The sequence below is a fragment of the Melanaphis sacchari genome, unplaced genomic scaffold (assembly GCF_002803265.2).
Source record: "Melanaphis sacchari strain LSU unplaced genomic scaffold, SCAv2.0 Contig129_pilon_pilon, whole genome shotgun sequence".
Taxonomy (NCBI): domain Eukaryota; kingdom Metazoa; phylum Arthropoda; class Insecta; order Hemiptera; family Aphididae; genus Melanaphis; species Melanaphis sacchari.
In genome coordinates, this window is record NW_020270526.1 from 100,330 (window position 1) to 115,164 (window position 14,835).

General features: G+C 32.0%; 2 protein-coding genes across 3 annotated transcripts in view; one reads left to right on the forward strand and one right to left on the reverse strand.

The window, feature by feature from the left end:
- The first annotated feature begins 1,109 nt into the window (after positions 1–1,109).
- Positions 1,110–1,490, forward strand: LOC112591093 (histone H2B-like). Its single transcript, XM_025334750.1, has one exon. The coding sequence runs from the start codon at positions 1,110–1,112 to the stop codon at positions 1,488–1,490; it is 381 nt and encodes a 126-aa protein (XP_025190535.1).
- Positions 1,491–12,795: 11,305 nt separating this feature from the next.
- LOC112591088 (homeobox protein caupolican-like) overlaps positions 12,796–14,835 on the reverse strand; it is a 65,160-nt gene continuing 63,120 nt past the window's right edge. For both annotated transcript variants that reach the window (XM_025334743.1, XM_025334745.1), the window contains exon 8: positions 12,796–13,120. The gene's annotated coding sequence lies outside the window, so the exon portion shown is untranslated. The remainder of the gene's footprint in view (positions 13,121–14,835) is intronic.

Sequence of the window (14,835 nt, forward strand, 5' to 3'; positions counted from 1 at the left end):
CAATTTTTTCGTAAATTATGAATTATGATTAAAGCTTTCCGTACAAATTTCTATACAGTTGATACACGCGCGGTAATGGTACCTATACTAGTGTGACCATATTTAAAAGATTAAAAAACAAGACAAAAATAATAATCATAATATTTTTAAATTAATATTTATTATATTTTTTTTGTTGATTTTTAATTGTGAAAAAATATAATTTTTAAATTATTAAAAATCAAAATTTAGACACAAAAACATTATTTTGAAAAACATAAAATAAAATGGCTAAATTCATTAAATACTTTTTAAAACTTCTTTTAATTTTAATAATTAATTTTCGTCATATTAAAGCAATTTTATACTATGCGGTTTAAGTGTAAACCGTTTAGTACGAAGAGAAGTATTTATATTTCCTGAGTTAATTTTAAATTCAAATATTGTTAATTTTTAGTGTATTTAATTCAATTATTCATAGAAATTGGAAACTTTATATAAAATAGTTAAGTTGTAATACCCCTAAATGGAATTTTTAAATTAATGGTTGAAATAAGAATTAAGCACGCTATTCGTGAATATGACGAACCATTTGGATGTCCTTTGGTAAGAATATAGATGGTACTCAAATGATGTCTTCGAACAAACCTACTAAATAAGCTTCCCAATATCAATGCTATTGAATTAATGCATCTTCAATAGTTTCAAATGTTCATTACGAGGTTTATTATTTTATAGTTTATACGATATTTTTATGAGCTTCTAGAGTAACTATTAAAGTCCAACAATTATACAAGATATTATGTACGTAAGATAATTTAAATATATTACAAAATAATAATATTGAACATATCTAATAGTTCAAATAATATGAAATACATTTTGTGATTGAAAAATGCTGTTTTTTATTAGTATTATTTTGAAATATATTTGTAAAGGAACTACTTTTTTTTTATCAAAATAAATCGTATGTTAATGTAATTTATACGACCATAGTAACACTATTTAAACCAATTAACAAACGAATCGTATTTAGTTATTTGTTATATCTACCATTAAGTTATTATTCTGTATTTTGAAGAATATTTTCTATACTATTCTATCAACATTCAACTATAACGCTTTTTACAATGGCTCCAGGAGGTAAATCCGCGAGTAAAGTGATGAAGAAAGCGTCCGGTAAGGTACAAAAGAACATCGTCAAGTCCGATAAGAAGTGTAAGCCGAAGAGGGAGGGATCGTATTCCATCTACATTTACAAAGTGTTGAAACAAGTACACCCCGACACCGGCGTCTCCTCAAAGGCCATGAGCATCATGAACAACTTTATCAATGACATTTTTGAACAGATCGCAGCCAAATCTAGCCGCCTTGCTCACTACAACAAGCGTTCGACCATTACCAGTCGGGAAATTCAAACTGCCGTCCGACTTTTGTTGCCCGGAGAGTTAGCTAAGCATGCTATTAGTGAAGGTACAAAGGCCGTCATAAAATACACAGGTTTCAAATAAGCGTTTCATTTGGCTTGCTGCTGCTCCACATCTGAAAAAATGGGCCTTTTCAAGGTCACCAAAATGATTGTATATTATTATATTAATAAATTAAATAACACTTATTCAATATAATACGTATATTATTTATTATATACATATACAAAATCCATCATTTTCATAAACTGTGATGTGAAGTGAAAACAATTTTCAATTTGTTAATAATTGTAGGATTGATTAATTTTCAGTGGTCGTATATTTGGTCAATTGTAAACTCCTACACGAATAACATTTTTACCAGAATCATCATTAAATGTAAACTCCTACACTAATAACCTTTTAAAATGTTTACCTGAAAATTAAAGATATTGTAATTTCTTACATATAAATTTTTCCCCTTTAAAAAATAGGGTAATATTACTTAAATTCACGATTTTGAAGTTGAAAAGCTCAAAAAGCTCAAAATTATCATAACTTGAAAATAATAAATATATGCCATATATGAAACATACATTAAAATTAGAAGCAGTCTTACAACACAACGCAGACAGATAAAAACAATTTCTAAATATCAATTCTAACTTAATCAAAAAAAAATATATATGAGGAGAAATTTCACATTTAGAGTTTATCTCCAAAGTATGCCATAAAAATATACGCAAATGATTATGACACTAAGTATTGTTTTATTATTTTTTTTTTCACAATATTTTTGTTTTAAACGTAAGTGATTATGACTATTGTCTTATTATTTTTTTCAAAAAATTTTTATTTTATGTGTTAATATTGCAAGACTGATATTTTGTTACAGCAATACGAGCGGTATTAACTTTTTGTAGGAGTTAACTAGTTAACATTATCTTTTGTAGGAGTTAACACTACATTTGTAAGAGTTTACCATTCCCCATTTCAAGACGGGTGGTATGTTATGTACGTCATTGAATTCATTATGGGATATCATATTTTCGATAACGAGAGAGTGCCATATAATCTTATAGCCACTACCTGTGAACCGTTTGTCGATGATTATTGCAAGTGCCAATAGCAATTCTCGTATAGGCATCACGGCCGCCTCGAATATCGGTTATACTTATAAATAAATGCTGTGTATTATTATTATATTTCTTTATATAATAATATGTAACCTGGATAATTACAAACAAAAGCTAATAACCACACTTGGTTACGTTTAGGCTAAACAAATATATTAAAATATTACCATTGTGTAATTCATTCTTCGAAATTGTGTTCTGTTTGAAATAATGAATTCTTGTATTATCGATGTAAGTATATAATATTATAATGTTTTTTCAGTAATTTGTAACTGAAAATAATATTGATACGTATTTTTTTTTTTAGATTGAAGATACTGTGAATATTAAAACAAAAAAAAATAAACATGAAAAATGTCTTATTAATTTTATTATTATGTTTTAGTTTGGCTGGTAATATATGTTCAATTGCGCAATTAGTAAATACTAAGTTTAGAATATATAAAAATTATTATAATTTTTAATTTTTTTTTTTTTAATGAACTCAAGAATAAAAAGATTATAGAAAACAACATAGCAGTATTAAAATAAATTGATAAGCTAAAGATAAAAATTAATAAATTAGAAAAAACAACCCATAGAAACCGATGACCAAAAACCTTAACCTATAATTTTATTATATATAGCGTGCGTCTTCTGTGTATCCCTAATGATCTGCTGTATTCGGTCTATGTTGTTTCTGTATTAAAATATAATATTTATCAGCTATATTTATTTATTTTTTTTATTATTAAACTTAAAAAAATCATCAACAGTAAAGATTATTAGTTTTTGTGTTTAATACATAATGCGCGGAATCTATAAATAAAAGTATACAATTAATACGTTGTTAATTATATGTAATTACTACTAACATTAATATTATAGTTATCATTAACAGAAGGTTTAAATTTAACTGTACAGGTCGGTCTTTCTTAGGAAAGCTAACACATTTGAAATGTTTTCAGTGTTTGGTCTTAATGCTTAGTTCATAATATGTAGTATGTTGCCTATACCGTACACGATATTTATGCACTTTAAAATGTATATACTTTTTTCATTTTAATGCCAAGGCGTTGTGTGGATTTTAAATATCGAACAGATAAAAATGCAAAATGAATTTTGATCATTTACCTCATAATTTATTATATTTCTATAGTTTTCGGATTAATTTTTGTGGTGTTTTATTTATTATGTAATGTCACAGTACACAATATTAAATAGTTAATTTAAAATATACATATATTTTTCATTCTTATTTTGGGATGAAATATTATAGTTCTATAATTATTGGTGAATTTAGCTTTAATAATAATTTTACTGGTTAAATACACTTTTTCATTAATTGCGTGAAAACTATGATTTAACGATCACCAATGAAGAGCTTACGATCATATTTTTTAGACTCTGAGTAGAGCGAGATATTTGTTGATTTTACAATTATGGATGTTTTTTTTTCACTTTTTGGAGCAGTTAAAATGTTTTGATTTTCGACTTTAGAGGTATGATTTTGGTGAAAAATTGAAATTTTGTAAGGAACTGAAAAGTGAAAAACTCACTACATGACTACTCAAAAATGTCTGAAAAATAAGGAAAAAAACAATTAAAAAGTATATCATATATAAAATAAAAAAATACACGGAATAAACCAGCAACAAGTATCATCGACCTCTAGTAATAAAAATTAATTTTTTAGAAATATATTTTTGTTATTACCTATAATACTCATTTTTGTAAGCACACAAACCATTAAAAAGTTCGTAACAAGGTATGGCCACTAGTCAGACACTTCTGATAGTAAAAATTAGCCTTTGCAATATTGCAATTATACATTATTTTTTGTTGTTATTTAGTTTTAATTTCAATTTTTTTATAATTATAACCTCTAGTAGGTAGGTAGGTAGGTCCATAGGTAAACATAATACTTATATAATTACATTATTTTATCTGTGTGATACGTACCTTGTACTTAACCTATACATTACATCGTTACACGTTTTTTGACTAAGACAGTATTACAAATATATAGAACTGTTATTACAGCCACTTTTAACACTTCTCTAATCGGACTCAGCAACATTCACAAAGTTGAACAAAAAGTTCTTCACTTAAAAAAACAAAACTTCTTAAAAATTCAAAAAGCACGTATAATACCTATTTGATTCAATCTATAACTAGTTACCTTTGAATTTAATTTTAAATGCTTACTAATAATATCACTAATATTGCAAATAACAATGCCTAAAAAATAATACGTTCAGTGACTTCAGAATATGGCTTGAGCAATGTTTTGATCGTTTAAAAAATCTTTGCAAATTACAACCCTAGATGTAAATTAGCGATGGTTCGGATCAAATATTAAATCGTATGGTTTTTTAGACTCGCCGAACTGTAGTGATGAACACAACGGCATATACATTTTTTGCGACTTTCGTGTTAGCATTTCATTTAAATATAATAAGTACCTATTAAACAGGTATACTTTACACTCGAATTAGATGCGTGCGTGTAATGGAATGCTACATATTTCAAAACGCTATATATATATATATATCGTACACAATTAATCATTTGCATCTATTATATATATTGCACAATTTATATAAATCGTGGTCATAACAGGCGGTCTTCCTGTCGTCCGATTCCAGAACAAAAACATGCTGATGATGGTTTGCAGTACCCGTTTAATGGGTTTTTTTTTTCAGTAGTATATAAAAAAAAAAATATATATAAATATAAAATTCGCAACGTTTGTCGGCGGTGTCGTTTACGAAGTGTTATACAATACACGCAACGTATATTATAATAGCAATAAGAACATCATCATCATGTATCATCGTCGGCAAAGCCCCCCGAGGCCGTTACGAACACAATCATTGTGTACAATACCCATAACTACGTAATATACGCTTAAGTATATCTAGATATACATATTAATATATAATAATAATAATAATAATATATTGCTATGTATTAAGTCGCGTTGCCCATACGTAACAGCGCCCGGCTCGGCGGTATCTGCAGTAGGTACCTACTATATACAATATATATAATATATATATATATATAATATATATATATAACAATAAATATACCTGTGCGGTACCTATATACTTATAAAGGTGTGCCGCGAAAAACACTATTAGGTTAAAAAATTACCCGTTGACATCGTCGTCTGCACCACCGCCATATACCCGGCCGTGTTATGCTCACATATCTGATATATTAATATTATTATACACCTCTGCGGGTTACACGCGCGCACATAAATCACGCAATCGCTCGAAATGGCTTGGGTACGATATAATATAATATACCTGCCTAACGATGCCGAAAAACCAAAGATAATTCACCACATCATATATAATAAATATATATAATACGTACGTACATGACTATACTACAAAACATTCGGTTTACGTTTTAATATGATATCATAATATGTATTTTGGTTTTGAGACGGAAATGCGCACGCCATAGATTTGGTCGGGGCGGAACCGTAGGTTTGGATTACCTATGTAGGTATACATGATGCTTATTCTTCAATCGCCACCGATTTTTGTCGTGTTTGTTCTTCTTCGGTTTCGGACATCATTTATAGAACACCACTAAAAACAATGATTTCGAATGTATTAAAAAAACGTCTTACTCTTTTCGTGTTTTCTAAGCCCGTATATATTATTATATTATTAGTACCTGCATGTCAATCTACGGAACAGATATTTTTTGCTAAGCGTATATCCGCCGAATAATCGGGGCCGCGTAGAGTTTTAACACAATAGTACATATTATTAAGTGTTGGGAACGAAAACAATTCCTGTGGTCTAAACAATAGTAAAATATTCCATTATTTTTTTTTTTTTGCGAAATTATTTGACTTGTTGATCGAGAGGCTATATAGACTCGTTATAGGTGCTCACAACGGATAACATACAGTTGTATGTACCTACCTACCTATACGTAATACATAATACTACTTCTATTATTTAGTCCATTCCCATCAGTGTGCAGTGCGCTCTATGTATATTATAATAGCTTTATACGAAGTGTATAATATAGTCTGTTGCTGTTGGCGCTTTACTATTATGTATAATTATGTTATGTAGGTATCTGTGTATAATAATAATGCATGAGCACGTTACAATAATCATATACGCGCGTCATATATAAGTAATGGTATAATAAGGAAAAAAAGGACGATGATATAATAATAATATAATATATAAGAATAAAAAAAAACCTGACTAAACGATTCGGTGACCGCTTTATGATCTATATAAACTCGTTTGTTCTCCTGAGTCCGGACGAGATCCTTATAACGATCTCTGTATGCATCATCGTCGTAACTAGTTACATATTATTGTGTGTGTTTGAATTTAGGGTAAAGATTTACTTAATAAATTAGGTGACTTATAAATTAGTAAACCTGACCTTCCAAGTATTTCGACAAGCAATAATTCTGAAGACAGAATTTTTTTTTGATCAAACAAAAATGTATTTTAAAAGTAGGTAGGTAATTAGATTTACTTATGCATGCACATTTGTTTTAATATAAAGGTTTGTGTAAAATTCTTATCTTGCTTATTTGTGTTACATAATATACATCATTACCTGTATGTTAGTTGTTATTTACAGTTTTATGAATAACTACATAAAATAACAATTACTGTTTGTAAATATTCAAAAAAAAAAAAATTATTTGTGAAATCATATTTCAATAATTATAGTATTAAATTAATGCACAAAAATATGCACATAAGTTCATATTTGAAACAGATGTAATTAAAGCACACTGAATTCTTTTATAATTTGTTTAACGGAATAAAAATAATATTTTTACCAACTTACATATTATATTGTGTCTTAAATCTTTATGAGATTAATAATATTTACACTATTTACAAATAATATACAGTTAAATAGCCAATACGTTTTTTTTAGTTGAACTAAAAAGATAGATACGTTTAAAATAATGTTTTCATCATCATGATCTATTTTTATATCAGGTATGGAAAAAATACATCGTAAAAAAAACATCAACATATATTATCATGTAGGTATACATATTATTTAATTATAACTGATACTCGGCGGGTTATAAACGGTTTTCGGTAAATATTAAATTCTAGTTAACAGTTGTCCACTGAGTACAAAGGAATGGCATTTACGATGACTCTATAGGTGATAAGAGCTCAAAACCGAGTAAACTGCAATTTCAATAACAAAGATGCAACCCGCAGGTGCATTGGTATACGCTGCTGCAGCACCGACAGTCGTTTTTACTGAGCGACATCATAATGAGAACATTACTTTACGTAGGTATACAAATATTATGTTAAAGTACGATATGCAAGCACTTAACTGCAGTCGTGTGTTTGGACGAGATTTCTAAGAAAAAAAAATCCCAGTTTTTTATTTTTATTTATAAATTACATAACGCTCGATAATTAAGTCATCAGCTATTTACCGTGTTATGGACGGGAGCGCGCGCGCTCGCTTCCGCCGCGTAAATATACTGTACCTACACGTATTACTGCATTCGTACGATGTAATCACCATCGTCGTTATCCGAAATGATATAATTTCTCTGCTGCTGCTGCTGCTCCTCCTCCGGAGGGGATTTCATTATTTTTTTATATACATAGGTATCGCACTACGCACGGCAGCGTCTTTAAACAGTACGCGTCTATGTTATTATACAGTACCTAATAACGCGCGTGTAGATATTATATTATTATACACCTACCACAACGAAAAAACACGATAATAATATTATAATTCCCGCCGCGGCGTTATTAGGTATGGCTGATGTATAGACAAGGGCGTCGAGAGTTTCGAGTCAAGCGCAACGAACATTTTTACTGTCCCGTGTTGTTTTCATACAAACAGTCCGCACTACACTGCAGGACTAGAGGTTGATTAATTTTCATGATATGTAGGTACTCAATATGTAAAATACTATATTTATTTTACATTTCATAATGTTATAAATATTTAACTTTTATGATTTGTTATAAGTTACATTAATAGTATTGGCACGTTTCACCGGTTCCGCGATGCTATTGCCAAGTCACTATCTTACAGATAAACCCTGCAGTTCCTGATTTACCCAATCGTCGTCGGTCCTTGAATGATTCTGTTTAAAATCATTTTCTTTCGATCGCCCGCCAATGTCCTTTGTTTATGATTTAGTGTTAAAATGCAATGTGACACTGCAGCGGGCATAACGTTTTGTTAGAATTTGTCAACTTAACAATCTATAATGAGCAGGCGGCCTTATCCTTAAAGTGTGTCTAGTATCGGCACGTGTATAAAAAAAACCAAAAACATATAAACAGAAGTAGATGCGGGTACAACGTGGGTAGATTGTATAAAAGTTTTTACAAGTATGCAGTAAAATATAAACATAACACAATCCATAATAAGTGCAATAAAAATAATACGATAATACGGTACGACTAGCAGTATAATAATCTACTAGACGATTTACCGAAACCCGTCGGGTCGTGCATTACGTTTAGGGAGGGATGCGCGTACGCGGACATCGTGTATATATTATTATAATGTATGCTAAATGTATATGTACACGCAAACAAGTAAAATAGGTAGATCCTACACGATTTTCTCGTGGCAAATCGAAGCGATTAAAATGTTTTTACGACAAACTCCGGTCGCAGTGATATTGCCATACACGCGCCACACAAACAATGTACATAATAAATGTATATCTATAATTACATATAATATAATATTAAAAAATTCTCTACAATAACGTACCTACGACGAAACTTTTATAGGCATTCAATAGACAATTGGATTATAGTTTATAATTCAAATAAAATTTTTACATTTCCGATTGAGCAAAAAAAAAAAAAAAAAATATATATATATACAATATACATATACAAATTCACAAGTTAATAGTCACATACCTATTAATTTTATATTATTATATTATGTACAAAAAGCGACAGTAAAATGGTAATTCAAAGTGTACTGGCACGCATCCTGCACGTGCGTAAGCAATCTTATGCACATCAACAGTTTTATAGGATGCTTGCGTGATGCCTACACCGCTTACGTACAATATAATATTGTAATATGATGTATAGAAATAAAATATTAAAAATAAACAAAGCGGGAGCGAAGGAGCCCGAAAAACGAAGGAAAAAAACCTACTAAAATACTCGTTTTTCGACGGAACATCGAAACGAATGTTACAAGTCGAAAAAACCATTGGTTTCGATGTCCGTTTTAATAATAATTATTATAAATATTATAATGTTATAAAACGTATTATGAAGTGAGACGCCGGCGTTTTTACAACGATATGATGAGTGCCTAATAGTATTAAATAATGCGTCTGCTGAGTGCGTTACAATATTAATGATATATGCGACACATATGATAGTGATGACGAAATTATTTATAAACACAATAAGGGTGACTGGAGTGTGTGTACTGGACAAGTTTAATTCGATTTACAAATGACTTCGTGTCAAACCTCTTCCTCTTAGTCCATCGACGCTCTATGAATTTACCAAACTCAAAACGTAAAATAACAGTGTATTATGAATTATAAATCGACACATCACGCTGTCACAGAAAACCTCAACTGACAAATCACGAACACACAAGTGTTTGTAAATAAATATTAAATATATATAAACATAGTATACTGAGTGATCGTGCTCAGCTGGGTTTAGTTTTTCAAAAATTATACCATATTTGTTTGAATCAACGTTTGTTTTATATATATTTTTTACATTTTTTACTTTTATCATGAAACAAAAATAAGGATGTTCTATGTAAAAATTAATTTGGTTCAGATCAAAATTATCATTTAAATCATTTGGAATATTCAAAAAAAAAAAAAAAGAGTATCTTAAAGTCAACATCGACTTTTTAATGATTATTTCGTACATAATATTAATTATAGAACAATGCACCAACCGTATACTTTTAAATTTTTTTCTACGCTATATATTATTGCTTTGAGAGGGTATTTAGGAGGAGTGTTCGATATTTTTTTATTATTTATTTCACATTTTTATAACGTAACGGGAGTGTCACAGTAATCCCAAGTAACTTCTATTAATTTAAAATTATAAATTTTAGTATTACTCTACAGAAAAATCGTAATCCGAATGTTTTAAGCTCTACAAAATAACCGAATAATAACATCAATATTTCAAATTTTTCTCGAAACGTCGATCATAAAATATAAAAAGCGCGAATTTTTCGGGAGACGACACCTCGACGACCAGTGGATTGTTATTTTGTCGACGGACCCTTCCAACCAACCACGAAATTCTAACAAAACCTATCGGGGAGAGGGGGAGGAGGTTTTTTGGGAAAAAAATTTACTTACACGCGCGCACACGAGAAACCCGCTATTGCTCGGTTAATATCGCGTACAATATGGAGGATGTGTATATTCTATTATACCTAACGCAGTAACCGCTCGGTACCAATTACCCGGTATAAACACGTGGTACGACCTACTCGCCGGGCTTCCGTTTACTCGCACACATCGCGCGTCTTGTTCGTGCGCTGCACGTCCGCATACGCCCGTGTAATATATGAATCCCCGAGAACTGTGACACGTCTTATTTTTCTCTCCTCCCGCGCGACCGACCTTCTCACAATAACGTTCGTTTCATTTATTATTATTACCATCGTCGTTATGTACGACTCCGGCATACAGTGGTCGAGGGCTCCCCGTCGGGCGACTCTTCGACGTCGACGCACAGAGGCCCCATACACACAAACACACACACTCACACCCGCTGAGCCGAATCCTCTCGCCCGATACGATCCGCGGCGGTGGACGTCGTCTGCCGACGTTGCACATATTATTATTATTATTATTATTGTATACACAATACACATACGTATAATACTACGATATAACATTCGGGCACATACATAAATCCTTTACGTCGTTGCCACCGACTGCACTCGCAGCGATAATAACGAAAATAATAATAATAATATTAATAATAAACCATAAACCCTCAGCCTTTTCGTGTAAACGTGCGTGTGCGGCGCGCACTTACATTATTTCTCCTCCGCGTATGCTCGCGTGCGAGTTTCACATTTTATTTTACATCACGATTCGGCCCAACCCACGTCGGTCGTCGTCGACCCTCTACGGGATCGCTTCTGCTGTCGGATATAGGCGACCCACGCGCGTCCTCCGCCGAGAGACGCGTATTGCACATGGAACCTTTGTGGAATTTTGTCATTTCTTTTGTTTTACCGTTACAGTGGATCAATCGGTTCCGAGAATAACAAGAACGTCGGTCTAGGTCACGGCGCTGTTGTGTTAGAAACAACCGAAACTCTAGGGACGAAATCAAAATCGGATAATTACGTATAACAATACTATACTATATTATGATATCATCGCGTGGACAAACGCCTTCCGAGTAACTCACCCACTGCCTACTCTCAAAATACAAGTTCAGAGGATTGATCACGTTCTACAGCATATCATTACAGCCCGTTTAATTTTTTCTCACCTTCCCCGGCACACAGGTCTATATATAGTACCTAGTTAATAGTCTACTCGTCCACTCGGCGCAGAACGCAGAAGCCAGTAGGTACGTATAGGTAACGACATGTATGCAGAGAAGATGAAGATAAAACTAAGACCGCGGGGTGAATTATTCGTGGAACAGTGTCAGACACGACCAAGTCTTGTTCATTTATACATAATATATTATATATATTTATAGATGAATAATAATGTAAAAGTATTTAGGTACAATATGGTAAACACGAGAACAATGCATTTTTTTTTTTCAGAGAAAATTAATCGATTTCTATTTCGTATCTTTTTTTTTTTTGGTTTTTGTACACGGTAAATAATAATTATTGTAATAATAATATCATATATTGTATATAAAAAAAAAAAAAAAAACTAATTAAATAAACAACGAAAATCCATAACTAATAATAGACATATTATATATATATACTTTTATTCTTATCCCCAGATTGCACTCAAAATCGATGTTTTTTAAATATAAATTCATATTTACAAATTATTTATAATAGATAACATTATTTTCATTCGATATATAAATGCGTGTCGAGCAATACAACTTAATCACATCCCATAATATACATTATAATAATATTATTGTATTTAAGATGCATACGAGGGGGGCTAATATAATATATTATTCTGAGAACACAAACATAGATAATTTTTTTTAACAATATACAATATCGATATTATAATATGTATAGGTAAAAATAATAATAATAATAATAGTAATAATAATAATGATAGTATAATAATAATAATAATAATAATAATATAATAATAATAATAGTATATGTTAGCTTTTAGAAATCTACAGAAGAATGTTAGAACGGTTAAAAATATATTATCTTAATTCCCGCGCGGAGTCGTTTCAATATAATTATATTCAATACAATAATATATAATATATGCAATAAGACGACCGGCGGCGGCAACGGCGACCAGCACAATAATATACGTGAACGTGTGTATAGAGAGTAGTCGAAGAATTCCCGCGTCGAAGACGGCTATAACGATAGACCAGCGGAACAGCAGTGTCCGGAGGTTCAGTCGTCTGTCTGGACGTCCTGAAAATTAAAAAATTAAAAAAATTATACAATCAGTCAGCCGTTACACTTAATACATAGGTAATGAAAAATAAATAATATCTTAAACGTCTGCGTACGTATTGCGGCGGGGCAAAGTGTAAGAATTTCGATGGCGCGAACGTAACAATAAATCCTAACACACCCCCAATCTGCGACCACTCAAAGGCACGCAATACAATAATATCATTTCTTCAGACATATTGCGCAATGGACGAGCCATAAAATCTACGCACAGAGGTAGGTGGTACCACCTCGAATTATAATAATAATAGTTCTGTACGGCGTGGCGTGGGGGCGTTGGAAGACTTTCATCGATAACTCGCGAACAATATAATATTACCTATATAATATGTACAATAACATAAACCCTAAGAGAAGCCGCGCGTTACTAGCTGCACGTCGTTTTGTCGTTGTTGATGTGCGTACAGTTGCGCTACACGTGGTCATATACCCCCCCCCCTGTTTATTACTGCACGGTATCGTATTGAACTCGGGTATTCCGTTTGTAAAGTATATTTCAATAAAAACATTACCAATAATAATGCGTCCGTGCGTCGTCACGCGCATATGATGGTAAACGAGTCCGAGCGCGATGCCATGAGAAACGAATGCATCTGTGTCTCGACTCTCGGAAGTAGTGGAAAGTGGTCACAGAAGCGAATAAAAAAAAAAAAAAAAAAATCAAAAAGAAGTCGGGCGGACGAGCGGCGTGGCTTCGCTTTGCAGTGCGCGATGACGCCGAGCGTTTTTTTTTCTCGTTTCGCAAAACTTTCGGTCCGCCAAGATAGTTTTAACAGCTGAGCAACTGGAGCCGAATTCGCACGGGTCTTTCGCGACGACTCTGCACAGTCGTGGCGACGGACGAATGAAAAAAATAAAACGTTCAATACGACGACGTCAGTTAGCCGACAAAACGGATTATTATTACACCGAGATGCATGCGTACGGCGGGGCTCGACGAGAAGTTCGCGTTAAGCGTATACTTATTACGTATATTACATCTCGTGTAACTGACATGGCGGCGGGGGAGGCCCTCGGTTAGTCGAATGAGACGTTTGTTCTTAAACCTCGTGTGGCTCACCATCTCAAGAAGTTAAAATGTAAAAACTTGCCCGCGGCGAGAGACTAAAAGATGATCTATTATTCGTACACGTCAACATTTAAATGAAATTAAAAATCGATAATAATGATGTGTAATAACCAAGCAATGATCTATTCCATTTTTTTTTTTTTTTTTTTTTTATTAATGTCACGTAAAAAGGTATTAAATATTATCGTATTTTCCTCATCAAAATAAACCGGCAACTGTTAACACCGTTGTAACACAAAACCTCAAACTAATAATTAAGCAAATAGGTACTGAATAGAATACTTTAAAACGTATAATGGGTGATCCGGCGATAAGCACAATATTATATAACATTGTATACAATACAATATAGTCATTAATATACGTACAGGTATCGTAAGACGACTTTCGGGCGAACGCACTTATTGGACGCGTCAAAAAAGAGAAATTATTTTATCCTCCCCCGAACACTTCGAAAAACTTAGGGACGGCCCCGTGTGGCGCGTGCATAACACTGCGCGTAACCAAACTGTTTTGCTACCTATATTATATTATTATTGTGAACACGGACGAAATTCCGTGACACAGAAAATCGATAGTATTCCACGATTATGCGTTTACGACG